The sequence below is a fragment of the Leptinotarsa decemlineata genome, unplaced genomic scaffold (assembly GCF_025532065.1).
Source record: "Leptinotarsa decemlineata unplaced genomic scaffold, Ldec_3_MD MMD2_P_RNA_scaffold_9, whole genome shotgun sequence".
NCBI lineage: Eukaryota > Metazoa > Arthropoda > Insecta > Coleoptera > Chrysomelidae > Leptinotarsa > Leptinotarsa decemlineata.
The window spans coordinates 5,166,774-5,185,001 of NW_027412536.1; the positions used below are offsets into that span (position 1 = coordinate 5,166,774).

The 18,228-nt window shown below is 36.0% G+C and overlaps 1 protein-coding gene across 3 annotated transcripts in view; it reads right to left on the reverse strand.

The window, feature by feature from the left end:
• The window catches only part of GABA-B-R2 (gamma-aminobutyric acid type B receptor subunit 2), a 374,454-nt gene that overhangs the window by 304,867 nt on the left and 51,359 nt on the right, over positions 1 to 18,228 (reverse strand). The window contains exons 1-2 of one of the 3 annotated variants that reach the window (XM_074170499.1): positions 3,499 to 3,633; positions 3,197 to 3,388 (exon numbers count right to left, since the gene is read on the reverse strand). The exons of 1 other annotated variant lie outside the window; for it this stretch is intronic. In XM_074170499.1, the coding sequence (XP_074026600.1) occupies positions 3,197 to 3,347 (151 nt within the window). In that variant the 5' untranslated portion in view covers positions 3,348 to 3,388; positions 3,499 to 3,633. Of the gene's footprint in view, positions 1 to 3,196; positions 3,634 to 18,228 lie in introns of those variants that run through there. One more of the 3 variants, XM_074170501.1, reaches the window with a different exon arrangement.

Genomic DNA, 18,228 nt, shown 5'->3' on the forward strand with positions numbered 1-18,228 from the left:
GACTGGAATGTCTTCACAGCCCAGCTCGAAGAGATGCGCGCCCCTCCTGAGGTACTCGACTCTCCCGACGAACTCGACGCGGCAGTTGAGCGTTTCGAGCTTTCTGTGAATGATCCGTTTCGAGCGGCCACCTCCAGGGAGGAGTGTCCGCTGAAGAGCTACAACGAGTTTCCTCCTCGTATCAAAGCCTTGATACGAGAGAGAAATCGCCTGAGAAGTCTCTATCAGCGAACCCTTTTCCCAGGGGACAAAACAGCGGCGAATAGGATGGCCAATCGAGTCAAACAGGCCATCAATGAGCATCGAAACGAAAGGTGGGAAGAGCTCTTGGAATCCTTCGAACCTGGGAGTGGCGAGCTTTGGCGAGTCACTCGTAGGCTCAGGGGGAAGAAGACTGCTCTCTCACCCATTCACGGAGAGCGCGGTGTGTGCTACTCCCCCGCCGACAAGGCGTTAGCCTTTGCAGACACGATGGAACGTCAGTTTCAACTTAACGTTGACGACGATGACGACATCGATCGCGATATGCTGCTGGAAGACCGGGTTCACCGACTTCTCAGGGAAGATGACGACGACGACATCCGTCCGGCTTCTATGGAAGAGCTGAAGGGTCTCATCAAGGCTGCAAAAGCCAAGAAAGCTCCGGGGGCCGATTCAATAACCAACAGGTTGTTGAAGAGACTCCCGGAAAACTGCGTTGATTTCTTGTTAAGTCTAATCAACAGTTCGTTGGCCCTCAGACACTTCCCTAGAAGGTGGAAGCATGCGATCGTCGTCATGCTCCCGAAACAGGGTCAGAACCAGCTGTTCCCGCAGAACTATCGCCCGATCAGTCTACTCTCGTCGGCGGCTAAGCTGGCTGAAAGAGTCGTTCTGCAAAGACTCAACGAAGAAGTTGAGGACCGAAATGTTCTGCCTAACGAACAGTTCGGCTTCAGGAGAGATCACTCCACTGAACTACAGGCTCTAAGGTTGGTCGAGAATACCATCAGCGAGCTGAATAACAATAAAAAAGTACATATTGTACTTTTAGACATCTCTAAGGCCTTGGACCGTGTATGGCACGAAGGCCTTATACACAAGCTAACAAGCTAAACGCGCTCGACCTACCTCGGGGCCTGATTCGGTGGATCGGATCTTTCCTGAGAGGCAGAACCTTTCAGGTCAGAGTAGAGGGCTCTCTGTCTGACAACAGAGAGATCCTCGCTGGAGTGCCACAGGGGGCCATGCTCTCTCCGACGCTGTATTCGCTCTACACCAGCGACCTGCCCAGGTCCGAAAGAGTGAAGATGTCCCTGTACGCCGATGACACGGCTCTACTCTCGTCTTCCATGGGGCGGGAGCTCGGCGTCGTCTACATGCAACGTGCATTGGACGACCTCGAGCGCTGGTACCTCGATTGGAAGATCCGAGTAAACCCGGAAAAGACTCAGGCGATAACCATGGGAAGATTACTATCTTCTCCGGCCAGAAAAGTGAGAATCTCTGGAAGGGAGATTGACTGGCAAGCGCGAGTAAAGTACCTCGGCCTTTTAATAGACCGTAGGCTCACTTGGAACCCGCACATTATGTACGTTAAATCCAAGATCGAGGGACAGATAGCTAGTCTGTACCCTCTGATCAACAGGAAATCTAAAATGAGTTTAAAGAATAAAATCACGATCTACAACACGATGTTCAAGCCTGTCATCATGTACGCTTCAGGCGTCTGGGGACAAGCGGCTCCGTCCAACATTTCCATTTTGGAAAGGTTACAAAATAAGTTAATTAGGATGATTGTGAATGCTCCTTGGTTCGTGCGGAATGAAGCCATCCGCAGAGATTTGCAGCTGCCTTCCATTCGGCAGTCCATTCAGTCGAGGAATGCGAGAGTTTTCGAAAAAACGGAAACTCACGAAAACCCATTAGTTAGGGAAGCCACAGATTATGCTGTAGACGACCCCTCCCGATATAGAAGGCCCCGACACTCTGTCGAATGAGGCCCTCATGTCCCCCGTTAAAGGATGAATAACTTTTTCATCCATCCCACCCCAGCCAGGTAGGGGTATACCGTGAAGGGCGGCACTGATGTCCTAGGACTTCATGCCGTCATCTATCAGTTGTGTACCCATTGGCCCCTCTCAAGGCCAACAATCAGCCAAAAGGGTAGGGGAGCTGGCCTCCAAACCTGAATGAAATTAAGATGGATCTCGTCACCGGATTAGAATAATATTTCCCTAAGTCAGGTAAAATATATAAAATAGAGGAAAGATTGATATATGAAATGGAAAAATGCTATATGTAATATTTACAGGAACAGAACTCATTTTAGAATAGTAGTATATATAGGTACATTTCATTTTGTTAAGAATAATATCGAAGAGATTGAGAGATGGTGTGCAAAAAGTGAACAAGAAAATCATAAATGAATTTATAAAAATAAGGAGTAGAGATATAACACAGCCGTAACACTTGAACAGTGAAGATATGAGAAATGTAAGAATAGCAGTAAGAAACAGAAAAAAATATAAACTACTGATCAAAAAATTAGAAGTTAAACAAGGTCTGTAATCAATATAGCAGACTCAATGCATAGTTGAGTGCTGAGAATAATTGAATAAGTTGTTTATTCGAGAACAGTTTACGACGATACTGATGGTTCTGTCATAATGTTTGATAACAAAAATGTCGAAATTATTTAGTGGCCAGCGGAGTATCCGGATTTGAATTCTTCATGATTCTTGTTGCATAGAAGTTTCATGGAATAGTAGTAATAAGGTCATCAAGTTTTCAAGGTAAATATTGTACCCAACTGTAGAAATTCACTCCAGTATTATTTTCATTTGAGGTAATCAGTGGAGTATTTTTCATGTTTTAAACACAAATGAAATTTGTGACAAGCGTATCCTGGAGATTTTCGAGTTGAATCTCAATTATTGTAAGTTATTTCTATTTCGAATCAATGAAAAGGTTTTTTTCAATTATAGAAATGCGCCCCAATCTACTTAAAAAATTACCGGTAATCCAATAAAAAAAGAAATTTGAGATTTAGACTAAACAAATCTACATTTGTTGAAATATATGAATCTCGAATACGAGAAATACTGTCTAATATTTTGAAAAACTTCGAATGAATGCTTTGTATTTTATGAGTATAGAAATAAGACTGAAATGCTTTGCCAAAAATCATCAGAACGGCTAATGAATGTTGTTTTACCTGTATCCGAATTTTCGACTCCTCTTCCGAAAGGGAAAAATCCTGCTATATACACATCGTGTCTCCTATTATCCATGTTTGGCTTTTGCGATTTGTAACACTTCAAAAAAATCAACAACAAAACGAAAGTGTGCATGAAAAATCGATACATATTCAGTTAATTTGCTATTTCAATCTTCTCACCGTCAATCGCTACGAAAAAAATATTTATTAGCGCAAAAATTTGATGAAAATCTTGATAAAGCGCACGACCGTAATTTCAAACGTATCATTTTCATTTTGTTAACTAGTTTTGAACTCACTGGCCATCGAAAATTATTTTATGTATACAAATATCACTGAACTGTCTATTATAATGCAGCTTGATGATTAACTCTTCGGTGAAAATAGAGCTTTTCCAGCGATTTTCCTTGGTTTCCCGAGGCACGTTACACAGCTTTATTGATTTCAGGCCGCGACAATCTTCATATGCTGGGTCGAGGGCGCAGGTCGAAACTAATTTATTTAATACAACCCCCAGATAACCGCTGTTATTCTGCAGAAATTAGTTAAAATCCAGTCATTGGAATTAATTGATTTGAAATTTAAAGTTAATTGTCTAGGCAAATAACGTATCCTGGAATTATTTTTGTTTTTTAATTTTTTGACTGACTCATACAGTCATTCACTTCATCCAAAATCATAAAAGACAATTTAGAAAATTATAGGTATTATATATTAGGTAGATTTTATCTGAACAGACCTACTTGTATCCCAAGTTTTGTAGTGATATATCTCATATTTTCCATATTAATGAAAAATTTATATGAATGAAAGATTTATAACTTTTCGAAATTAAAACTGAATAATTTCAATTGAAGTAGTTTTAACTTTATTTCTTTCTAGTTGTCAATATTTCATATTAGAGAAATTGTTTTACCTTACAAATTGCGATAGACAATTAATTAACTTCAACTATTTCAAAACTCTAAATATGAAAAAATTGTAAAATTTTGGACATTTTAATTCACATTGATAGGTACAGTTTATTGCCTGATTTTCACTATAAAAGGTTTTTACAAAAACCATGATACGTGTTTCGCTATAGAATAGTTTTCTCAAGCGTAAAAGTTACTTCTAAATTACTATTTTTACTATTACTAATTTAACTATTTTATACCTATTCCTACTTGTATGCCTACTTTCTAATGAATGAATCTACCTTAAAAGGTCAGGTATAAATTCATTAACTATTGAATAAATTAAGTTTCGCAAAGTACCCTAATTATAATCAACTTTTCTCACCTGGAAATAAACAGATTCAATAATGGCGGATCATACAGTTCAGTTTGATCGTTCATAAGATATTGAGAGTTTTTAAATGTGTTCATTTCAATACTCAAAAACAGGTTAAGTTTTAAACCTTTCTTCTGGAAATAGTTGAACTCATGTACCTCTGTGATTGAATGAGTGGCATATGTGGAGTTTATTTTTCTATTCTGGAACTATTTCTGTGTTTCTATTTTCTGTGTTTCAGTTTAACCAATATAAAACATCGGATATAATCCACATGCTAATCCTGATTTTTCTGAAATTGAATTTTCATCATTTGATGCCTTGAAAGATTCCTAACCAAGTTATGTCATGACGTTTCGATTGTTAGTATCCACAATCGTCTTCGGGTGATAACTGGATAACTGATAACTGTTCTACCATCACTCTGGAGTAACCATTCCGTCGAAGGTCATTTTTGACGATGCCTAGTTCCATTAATGACCTTTTAAAAACATATTATTTTTATTAACGGGCGTTTGCAAGATTACTTTCAACTGGTTCGTCTATATTGAATTGTAATAAGTTGGATTTATTATATTTTTAGTTGAATTTTAGATACCAAAACACATGTGTTTTCATATGAAAAGGGAACCTTATCATCTTTCAGAAATAACCTTAAGGCCAACAGAACCAAGCCATTTAAAGGAAAAAGTCGTTAAAATTAACTGCTTGATACTAAGAAATTCGATATTTTGTAACATTCAACCCCATAATTCATTTCATTATCTTTCGTTAAGGGTCGAAAATATGTCATCCAGTCTGTATACCCCATTTAGAATAAAAGTCAGAAAACACTCAAACGTATAATAAATATCGCAATTTATCTTATGAGCTCTAAATTTAACGACAAGATAAAATGAAGCCACCCAAGTGGCTAATCTACCTATGTTTTATTCGAGACAGCAAAGAAAATATAAAAAATGACCCTTGCAGTGACATCTATATATCAGTAGTAGACTCACGACATTAGAAATGTCGGGAACTAGACGTGAATTCTTGAGGACTTATTCGCCTTATGTAATGATTATTTTTTTACCATATTATAAACGATCGATGGTTAATCTAAATTGAAGCGTCTATACACCCTTCGTCAATCCCTGGCAATGAAATGGAAAAAGGCAGCACGATCTCGATTTTCCTAATGATTGCTATCTTGCTGGTCAGGCATTATTTTGTATCGGTAATCAGGATAATCGCGTACGGTTGCAGGGACGAGAGAGTGAACATTTCGACTGTATCTCTCAGAGACGTTAGTGTCCAGAACGAGAATCCGCGTACTTGAGCGACTTCAGATTGATGCATCACCGTGGGATGCATAGTCAGACTTATTTGGTGGAAAAAGGACTGTCGAGTTATATAGACAGTTCCAGAACGTTGAAACTATACCTGTTGGAATCCTGTTAGTTATTGGACAAATAACCTTGAATTGTTCAATCAGCGCCACATTAATAATATTGGGATCAGTGGATAGTACCTGCACCAGAGAAGGAACAACCTACCATGAAAATGGACGAACCTGGAACGATGTGGCTTTCTTAGTCGACGTGAGGATCCGAGCGAGAAACTAACTGGCGGTTATTATACATTTCGAGTTGCGAAGTACCTACTCTATAGGCGATACCCAGACCTGGTGTGTATTCAACTGAAGCGTTCCAGAGAAGCCCAACCAGATGAACCGACGACGTCATTGCCAGTCATCGCAGAACCCCAGCAGACTGCCCATCATATCACTGGCGGTTACCCTGTTTTGCCCAGACACACTGCACTGTGAACAAAGACATTAACGAAGGAGCTTGAGTGACTGAACCAAAAGACTTTCCAATCAGTGAGGTACAAATTTGTAGGATGAACTCTTAGGATCTGTGTAGATTGAATTCAATCTGAATTCAATATATTCGAATCGTATCTAGAATAATGTGCCGTTGGTCAACAAAGAGTAGCATATCATATGGAAATTATTGAGATGGAAATTCACCAAGGCATAAAAGACTACTGTGAATCGTGGGTGAATATGGCCTCTGTTGTGATGTGATAACACGAACTATAGTATACAAGGAGATACGTTCGCTACTATTTCATGACTTTTTTTGTAAAATTTGGAATATTTCGTTAGAGAACCCCTAATCATAGCATGCTAGACAACCCCACTGAAAGTCGCGTAACTTGAGGTGATACCTATTCTGTTTTCATATTTGAATTCGACATGAGGTGGCGTTGTTGCATTTGTCAGTAAGCATGAAGCGAGAAAAGTTATGGCAATTAAGCCAAAACTTTTTCAAAAGGGAGAGTATTGTAATAAGTTGGATTTATTATATTTTTAGTTGAATTTTAGATACCAAAACACATGTGTTTTCGTATGAAAAGGGAACCTTATCATCTTTCAGAAATAACCTTAAGGCCAACAGAACCAAGCCATTTAAAGGAAAAAGTCGTTAAAATTAACTGCTTGATACTAAGAAATTCGATATTTTGTAACATTCAACCTCATAATTCATTTCATTATCTTTCGTTAAGGGTCGAAAATATGTCATCCAGTCTGTATACCCCATTTAGAATAAAAGTCAGAAAACACTCAAACGTATAATAAATATCGCAATTTATCTTATGAGCTCTAAATTTAACGACAAGATAAAATGAAGCCACCCAAGTGGCTAATCTACATATGTTTTATTCGAGACAGCAAAGAAAATATAAAAAATGACCTTTGCAGTGACATCTATATATCAGTAGTAGACTCACGACATTAGAAATGTCGGGAACTAGACGTGAATTCTTGAGGACTTATTCGCCGGACCATGAGGTGGCGAAAAGAGTACCAGTCTTAGAAACAATTTCAAACTTTCTGATTGGTTAGAATTTTCTGAGATAACATTACTTACATCCCCTAACGTAGTAAAGGTGGTGAGGTTTTTTGAAAAGATTTAAGTCAGTGGTGCGCGGATGAGATTTGGTGAATCCAGTTGAATTTCCTACGGTAGCTGGAAATTCTAGAGGAAATTTTGAGTGAATTGAAATATTGAGATATTTCAAGTCACTGTTTAGAGAAGTGACACTAATTGGGTTTTGGTAGTATTCGCGGGTTTATTCAATTTAGTGATTTAGAGATTTTTTCGAGTTTCTGGTAAGAGTTTTTGGGGAAATAGTGGCTTTTGTTGGAGTTTTCAGGGGAGTCCGTCTACGATAATTTTGGTGAGCGTATTTTAAACAATTCTGATATATAGTGTAGATGTTATTGCATGCGTAGTGGATTATATTTTCGACTTGGCACCTAGAGTATTAATGAACATTTACCATAATAATATAGTTACGAATCGGGTTCCCTTTTCATTTTATTAGGTTATTATAGGTCATAGTAATTTCCTACGTTATACAGAGAGGAGCGATTAAGTGGGTCTCTTGATAACTTCTCAGAGTTGTATTTTAGTTGGTTTTATAGCATTGCTAGTAGAATTCAGGCAAGGCATATCTATGCCCTGAGTGAAGTTACCTCAATTTCCAAAGGAATACTCCTGTCAGTTTGTTTTAGTAGTTTACCCATAGTTTGCTCATGGTTATAATTATTTATTTCTTTTTCTTTTATATAGTGTAAATAACGTTCAGTATTAATTTTTGTTCATTTTTTTTTTCTATTGTTAATCCGATTATTCTGCCAACTTTACTCATCAATAAAGTTGGTTTGTGAAAACTTTGCTAATATTATTTCATTCCTTCAAACCCCTAACAGACCACGCATTTAAGCCGTGGCCGAATCCAGTCTCTGAAGATATAATTGGTGGCATAACCAAGCCATTTCTCCACGAAGATTAGAAGGTAGGAAAAAGTCAGCTGTTGACCAAGTTGCCTACTAAATCTCAATCCGTGTGATTAGGACGGATTTCAAACTTCTTCTGATCTGGTGGAAGCAACTCTCACGCTACCAAACTAAATTAAGAAAGTAAATACCTTTGGCTGAACGATCCCATATACAGGGGGGTGAATTTTTCTGGTGCGAGTAAACACTGAGATGATTATTATATATTCATAGTAGTACTTAGTAGTATAGGGATCGCCAATTCAGACCCGACGGTCATTTATTACAGTGGTGGCAGCGGTGGGATATTATTTTATTTGAAGGGGATTATTTTATTCGAGGGAGTGAAAGAAAAAGATCGGTAGGATTAACTTTATCAGAAAGATATATTATTTTATTTAAATGGTAGATTTTATTTGAGAGGGTGAAAGAAGGAGGTCCAGAAAAAAAAATAATAATATTTTGCGTTAATTTTTTTGGTTGATAAGATACAGTAGAAGTCAGTTAGGTTTATCAACATAGAAAAGGGAACCCTACAAATAACCCGACTTGTGCCTATACATATATATTTTACCCGAAGTTTAGGAAGGAGTCCAAAAAATATATAGTTTCTAGTTCGGTACTCATTCCGATTATCGAAATGAATAATAAAGAAGGTGTATCAGGGGTTACACCCACGCCAACACCTGTTAGAGTGGCAACCCACTATTCGCTAGGTATGATCGCGGCAACTTTAGATGATTTTTCAGGAAAAGAGGTTGTAAGGTATTTTGAGAAATTACAGTTGCGTGCAAGATTGGATAATTGGTCGGAGGACGAAACCCTTCATTTATTTAAATTCAAACTTGTTGGTGACGCCTATAATTATTTCAAATCGGATGCGCAGTTGGACACGTTAAATTTTACTGATCTTAAGAATAAATTCATAAAAAAATTTACCCCATTCCAATTACCAGGCGAAAATCAGTGGAATTTAAGTAAATGTTTTCAACGACGTGACGAAGATGTGTCGTCATTTTGTACTACAGGAAACAACCCTTATGATGGTCCAAGGAAGATGTGCGAACTTGCAAATTTCGGCAGTAGATAAGCAGGGCGAGTGCCAGGCTTGCGGTGGAAACTCTGAACATTGGTCTAGGGAATTGAGGGTCGATACCACGGATAACAATAGAGATGAATATAGAGGCTCCAGAGATTATGGGAACAAAAATAATCCACTTCTAGGAAAGAATTGTTACTCATGCGGAAAACCAGGTCATTTCTCCAGAGACTGTCGCAGAGTTCAACCCGAAAACAGTAATGAATGTTATGTGTGCCAACAAGCAGATCATTGGACAAGGGATTGTCCAAGAAACAATCAGAGTAGGGGTCGTTCAGATTTTCGTAGGTCTTATAGGGGAGCTAGGGTTGCAGAATTTCAACCACGTACATGGAAGCCGGTCAGAAACGTAGTTGGATACAATAGAGATGGAAAACCAAATGCGGAAGCTGAGAACAGCAGAGAGGCAAAGCAGAATACGGGAGCCATACCTAGACAAGCATCACCGTCGACTTCTTTTTCAGGGCCACGACAGGAAGATGGGGACAATGTCAATTTAAACTTCTGAGGCTGAATTCTCCCTTTCAGGATGGAGTCCATCGACAAACAAGGAGGCAGAATCTAATATATAATACAGGGAAATTGGGAAATTCGGGTGTACAAAATCATAATAAAAGGGAAAGTAAACGGGTTATGGTAATACCAGAGGTAAATTCAGGAGATCCGCTCGGATTCGGAGAGAACCAGATCGACTGAACCTGTAAGAGAATGTAACTGAGTGAATGAGAACTGGATGATGGAGAGTGAATGTATGGTACGAGTAGATGAACGACTAGGGGTGGGCAGGAAAGAAACTATAATGATGAGAATGCATTTGAGCAAATCAGAGGAGTGCCGTTACTTGAAGAGTCCGGGGTAAACTCTCTTCAAGCTAAGTTATTGATGTGTTCGTCGAACTAGTGTCTATCTTTGACCCGGATTGACAGTAGATGACGTATCAAGTGAATTTTGTTTTCACTTCCTTTTAGTTTATTGTAGTCTCAACTTTTCTTAATGAATGTAATGATTATTGTTTTACCATATTATAAACGATCGATGGTTAATCTAAATTGAAGCGTCTATACACCCTTCGTCAATCCCTGGCAATGAGATGGAAAAAGGCAGCACGATCTCGATTTTCCTAATGATTGCTATCTTGCTGGTCAGGCATTATTTTGTATCGGTAATCAGGATAATCGCGTACGGTTGCAGGGACGAGAGAGTGAACATTTCGACTGTATCTCTCAGAGACGTTAGTGTCCAGAACGAGAATCCGCGTACTTGAGCGACTTCAGATTGATGCATCACCGTAGGATGCATAGTCAGACTTATTTGGTGGAAAAAGGACTGTCGAGTTATATAGACAGTTCCAGAACGTTGAAACTATACCTGTTGGAATCCTGTTAGTTATTGGACAAATAACCTTGAATTGTTCAATCAGCGCCACATTAATAATATTGGGATCAGTGGATAGTACCTGCACCAGAGAAGGAACAACCTACCATGAAAATGGACGAACCTGGAACGATGTGGCTTTCTTAGTCGACGTGAGGATCCGAGCGAGAGACTAACTGGCGGTTATTATACATTTCGAGTTGCGAAGTACCTACTCTATAGGCGATACCCAGACCTGGTGTGTAATTCAACTGAAGCGTTCCAGAGAAGCCCAACCAGATGAACCGACGACGTCATTGCCAGTCATCGCAGAACCCCAGCAGACTGCCCATCATATCACTGGCGGTTACCCTGTTTTGCCCAGACACACTGCACTGTGAACAAAGACATTAACGAAGGAGCTTGAGTGACTGAACCAAAAGACTTTTCAATCAGTGAGGTACAAATTTGTAGGATGAACTCTTAGGATCTGTGTAGATTGAATTCAATCTGAATTCAATATATTCGAATCGTATCTAGAATAATGTGCCGTTGGTCAACAAAGAGTAGCATATCATATGGAAATTATTGAGATGGAAATTCACCAAGGCATAAAAGACTACTGTGAATCGTGGGTGAATATGGCCTCTGTTGTGATGTGATAACACGAACTATAGTATACAAGGAGATACGTTCGCTACTATTTCAATGACTTTTTTTGTAAAATTTGGAATATTTCGTTAGAGAACCCCTAATCATAGCATGCTAGACAACCCCACTGAAAGTCGCGTAACTTGAGGTGATACCTATTCTGTTTTCATATTTGAATTCGACATGAGGTGGCGTTGTTGCATTTGTCAGTAAGCATGAAGCGAGAAAAGTTATGGCAATTAAGCCAAAACTTTTTCAAAAGGGGGAGTATTGTAATAAGTTGGATTTATTATATTTTTAGTTGAATTTTAGATACCAAAACACATGTGTTTTCGTATGAAAAGGGAACCTTATCATCTTTCAGAAATAACCTTAAGGCCAACAGAACCAAGCCATTTAAAGGAAAAAGTCGTTAAAATTAACTGCTTGATACTAAGAAATTCGATATTTTGTAACATTCAACCCCATAATTCATTTCATTATCTTTCGTTAAGGATCGAAAATATGTCATCCAGTCTGTATACCCCATTTAGAGTAAAAGTCAGAAAACACTCAAACGTATAATAAATATCGCAATTTATCTTATGAGCTCTAAATTTAACGACAAGATAAAATGAAGCCACCCAAGTGGCTAATCTACATATGTTTTATTCGAGACAGCAAAGAAAATATAAAAAATGACCCTTGCAGTGACATCTATATATCAGTAGTAGACTCACGACATTAGAAATGTCGGGAACTAGACGTGAATTCTTGAGGACTTATTCGCCGGACCATGAGGTGGCGAAAAGAGTACCAGTCTTAGAAACAATTTCAAACTTTCTGATTGGTTAGAATTTTCTGAGATAACATTACTTACATCCCCTAACATAGTAAAGGTGGTGAGGTTTTTTGAAAAGATTTAAGTCAGTGGTGCGCGGAGATTTGGTGAATCCAGTTGAATTTCCTACGGTAGCTGGAATTTCTAGAGGAAATTTAGAGTGAATTGAAATATTGAGATATTTCAAGTCACTGTTTAGAGAAGTGACACTAATTGGGTTTTGGTAGTATTCGCGGGTTTATTCAATTTAGTGATTTAGAGATTTTTTTCGAGTTCCTGGTGAGAGTTTTTGGGGAAATAGTGGCTTTTGTTGGAGTTTTCAGGGGAGTCCGTCTACGATAATTTTGGTGAGCGTATTTTAAACAATTCTGATATATAGTGTAGATGTTATTGCATGCGTATGTGGATTATATTTTCGACTTGGCACCTAGAGTATTAATGAACATTTACCATAATAATATAGCTACGAATCGGGTTCCCTTTTCATTTCATTAGGTTATTATAGGTCATAGTAATTTTCTACGTATACAGAGAGGAGCGATTAAGTGGGTCTCTTGATAACTTCTCAGAGTTGTATTTTAGTTGGTTTTATAGCATAGCTAGTAGAATTCAGGCAAGGCATATCTATGCCCTGAGTGAAGTTACCTCAATTTTCAAAGGAATACTCCTGTCAGTTTGTTTTGGTAGTTTACCCATAGTTTGCTCATGGTTATAATTATTTATTTTTTTTATATAGTGTAAATAACGTTCAGTATTAATTTTTGTTCATTTAATTTTTTTTCTATTGTTAATCCGATTATTCTGCCAACTTTACTCATCAATAAAGTTGGTTTGTGAAAACTTTGCTAATATTATTTCATTCCTTCAAACCCCTAACAGACCACGCATTTAAGCCGTGGCCGAATCCAGTCTCTGAAGATATAATTGGTGGCATAACCAAGCCATTTCTCCACGAAGATTAGAAGGTAGGAAAAAGTCAGCTGTTGACCAAGTTGCCTACTAAATCTCAATCCGTGTGATCAGGACGGATTTCAAACTTCTTCTGATCTGGTGGCAGCAACTCTCACGCTACCAAACTAAATTAAGAAAATAAATACCTTTGGCTGAACGATCCCATGTACAGGGGGGTGAATTTTTCTGGTGCGAGTAAACACTGAGATGATTATTATATATTCATAGTAGTACTTATATAGGGATCGCCAATTCAGACCCGACGGTCATTTATTACAGAATAGAGTGATTCAATAAAAACAGTCTTTCGCTTACCGTCTAGATAAATTTTTCAGAAAGTTACAAAAATTCTTTCAGAATTACAACTCGATATCTTATCTCTTTATGTGGGTCATTGAATTTATAATTTTTTTTTAAATAACATGATAACCGGTTTTTCCGTTTTCTTTCGGTATAACTACGAAAATGATCTTGAATCAAATTTTGAAGCTCCTGTTCTTGTCGGAAATTTAATTCTCATTGAAAAGCTCTGATCCCTCCTTGTCGACTTAACAGATGAAGATGTATGAATCTCTGAAAACCTGCGAGGACAAATATTTGCTATTATTATAGTAAAAAAAATAAAATTCGAAATGTTCTCTTTAGTCTGTTCAAGATGATATCTCACACTGCTTAGAGAAGTTATTTAGTATACACTATTAATTGCAGAATAATTTGATGATACTGATCCATTGCAGCAGTAATAACATGTTCATTTTGACATATTGTTGCTTCAATTATTGCAACTTGCTCTACTGACAATGATTTCTCATTTTTCTCAATTTATGAAATTGATAATTTTTTATTGAATTTATCTCTAAAGTAAAATTTAAATCAGTCATGGAGGCTTTCAGGTCCCTGAGCCCCTAGGTTTACTATAAATATCTAGTGAGCCCTTAATTAGTACTTCATTTTGATTGTCTATGTATGAGTTTACGAGCATTTCAAGACTTTATTCTATATTGTTAATTTTTTTTCTCAAATCAGGTATCCCGAATTTTTTTTCGCTTATTCACTGTCGTTTTCATCTTAATTTCTTGCAAGCACCTAATTAGCACTCTATTACCACGCTCAGTTTATACCTGATTGAGCATTCGTCTTCGTTTTCGAGAGACCTGATTCTTAGATCTGTTGTTTATTGAAAGCTTTTTTTTATTAATTAGAAAATTTTACGATCCTCACCGTTTAGCACTTAATGAGCACCTACTAGTGTTTCCTTAACATTCATTATTTTATTATTATTTTCATTGCGTTGTTAGCATTAAATAATGCTTTCACTACAACTTTGAGTATTGAGTTGCGGTGAAAGTTACAGAGCACCAAATTTTTTACTTCGGTACCTAAAAAGTACCTAATTTTGGTATTTTGTAAATGCGATTTCAGTACTTTTCGCCGTGTAACAGAGCTATGCAACTCACCTAAAACCAGGTAACACTGTTACAGGTAACAGGTAACATTTGTTACAAATATCTTTGTAACAATGTACACGTTTTTAGGTTCGCTATATTTTTTTTTATCCAGTTCAAAAACTTTAACGTTATGTTCTTGCATTTTAACACTCCTACGGAAATCTCTGGATGAGAGACGTAAACCCATTCAATTTCAGTTAGGATTCTGCTGAATCGAATATCGCCTTGATAATAAAAGGCGCAGAGTGCTTATTATTCCGTTAGAACCGTACCCCCTCAGCTTCCAAGTAAGTGCTCCACAAATTGGAAGCTAATCTACTGGAATATGGAATACTATGGCTGCAAGTGGGCAAAGGAAAATTAGCACACCGCAAATCATACTCACTCATTCTAATTTTTGCTGGTTTATCAGCGTTAAGTTGTTTAACCGGCGCTACTGCTGGCGAAACGAAAGCAGTTCAAGCAAGAGCTAGTTGGGAGCAGCTGGGTGAGGCAAATCGGCATAATAAACACAAAAAACTCATAAATTTGCTACCTCAAAGAGCTCTCTCCAATACCAACCCCAACTATCACGCTATGAAAATAATGATTCCATATTTTCGGGAGCGATATATGCGTTAGGATTTGCCAAAATCAGGACCACTCCGATGTGAATCTGCGGTAGTGAATTTGGATAGTCATGGTCAAGGGACACATTGGGTAACATACTAGTCTGGTTCACATGTATTCGATTTAGCTCTTTTTGGTGACATTTTTCAGCCCTGTCCATAAATTACGACCAAGGTGTCATTCGATTCGTATTTTTGCCTAGAAAGTTTAAGGAAAGGTCCGAAAACGCGCCGATAAAAATTACAAAAGTTATAAACAATTGAGTGAAAAAAAAAATGGGGCTTTAGTTTTTTCTCAATATTGTCGCAACTCAGTACTCGCTTGGCTATTAACGAGAGGATTTTATTCGCTGTTTCACCCATTCATTCATTTATTTAAAAACTTAATTGAATATTTATTGTGAAGAAACGGAAAAAATTAACTCACACTCAAGATGTTAATAAAAAGAAATACATTGAAACACCAAAAACTTAATTATACTGCCACCCAGCAGGATCGAAGAGAAGGAGATGTGCTGCATTGCTGATGATCAATCGATACTCAAATGAATATCTGAATACTGTGTGTTTATGATCTTTACCTCCCTCAATATTTATAAAGAATTATACGCTGACATTGCGACTTTGATCCGGTCACTGCACTGAGGTAAAATGCACAGCTTGCAATCTGTGCCAAGTTTGCGTATTTGGAGATTGTTTTATATTCTATATCCTGTGATCGGATCAATTTCGATGTCTATGAACTTGAAATATTAAAAGATGGAATTCTTAATACTGAGTGTTCTTGTGTTGAAATATTGAAGTGAGGTTGGAATATCTTTCAATTCATGTATTTACTTAATTGAATCTGAATTATTTCATGAATATTTTCTATATTTAACAATATCTTGGAAAATTTTCAAAATTTTGGAAATTTGAAAAAAGATTTGAAAAGATCAATGAATTTGCGTAAAAAAAGTCTCGACTCCCAAAACTGTATCTCGAATATTTATAATTTTTACAGAGCCCTGAAAATAGACCCAAAAGCGGATAGTCTGGCTTCCGCGCGCCTTTCGTCACTCTGACATAAAAACAAAACAAATTATTTAAACATATTAAATGTATATATTAAAGAATGAAAAAATTCATGTAATGTTGGGATACATCAATAAACAATAATCCGCAGTCAAAAAATTTTTATCCCAATTTTAACGTTAATTATAAATCTTATAACTTTTTCTGAATTGAAAGTTAATATAAAAATCCCTATAATTATTAAACTAAAACCCTGGCATTTTTTCCTCTGGTGAAGTTATCCTTAATGGGCAAAACAATAGATTACCGTTGCCAAAATAAAAAAATTGTTATTTTCTATTTTTTTATTAACAATTGAAAATTATAATTTTATGAAAAATACATTGAAATTTGTTTTTCATTATTTCAATGTCTCATGGCTAAAAACTAATTAATAATTTTTTTTTATTTTTATTGTTTATTGTTATTAAATTATTATAAACAAATACATTGTTTATAAGCAATTCGAAATATTTTTTTGCATTATCTCAATTGAAAAAAAAACATGATTTTTAGAAAAAAAATGGTTTCTTAAAAAAATATTTGTTGCTAAAAAATGCGTTTGTTGATTAACAATCGTTTTTTGCAACTAAATATTGAAATTAAGGAACCGTTCTTTTTTAAATCATAAATTCTATTGTTCTTTAAGGTTTTAAAAAAACTTTTTTTTCATTCTTTTTTTAATTGTTTATTTAAAAAAATTTGTTATAAACAAATAATTTTTTTATTTATTCTATTTTTTATAAAACTTTTAATATTGTGATACCTTGATACTTGTCTTTTTCATTCGCTCCTTCACTTTTATAGTTATAATAACTTTCAAACTATTGCAGTTAGGACAAATATGCTCCAAGTCTTTTTTGTCCATTATGAATTTATTAACAATTTGAGCCTTTAACTAAAGTTGTAGTCCTATCATTTATTTAATTATTGATCGTTATTTTTAAAAAAAAAATTCAAGTTTTCAGGGAATTTACTAAATCAAAAACATACTGAAAGTTATTTTTAAAATGTATTAAATCATGTTTAGTACAGTTAAGAGTTTTTTTATAATTTTTATTATCTTTTAGATCGTGGCTCATCATCTGTGGTTTCTTCTGTATTTTCTTGTCGTGATGTTCCTTGAACCTCCTCCTCTTCGACTTCTTCAAGTATCGTTCACAGTATTCTTGAACTTCTACTGGAAAATCTTGATAATCATTAAGGTCGTCTTCATTTCCATCGGGATTACTATCGATAGCATTTAATCGACCGATCATGATATCAGTATCATCATTGTCATCATCAAGTGATGGCCTCATACTGTTAGAACATGTTTCACCTTTACAATTTTTTTACATCCACATCGATTATCCCATCGATTATACCCCAATCTTCCGGATTCAAATTATAAATACCAATCCAAAATTGAACTTGGTAATACGTCCTAAATGAGTGTAAATGTGTTGCTAGTGTTGTTGGAGGTGAAGTTGCTGAGTTGATCGCAGTCTTTGATTTTTTTTAAATAAACAATTGAAAAAAGAATAAAAAAAAAATTTTTTTCAAAACCTTAAAGAACAATAGAATTTATGATTTTAAAAAAAAAAACGGTTCCTTAATTTCAATATTTAGTTGCAAAAAATGATTGTTAATTAACAAACGCAATTTTTCATCAACAAAGAAATTTTTTTAAGAAACCATTTTTTTTCTAAAAATCATGATTTTTTTCAATTAACATAATGCAAAAAAAAATAATTTCAAGTTGCTTATAAACAATGTATTTGTTTATAATGAATTGATTAACAATAGCTGTAAAAAATTAAAAAAAAATAGTATTAATTAGTTTTCAGCCATGAGACATTGACACAATAAAAAATTTGAAAAAAAAATTGTTATGTATTATTTATAAAATTATAATTTTCAATTGTCAATAATAACAATTTTTTTATTTTGGCAACGGTAATGT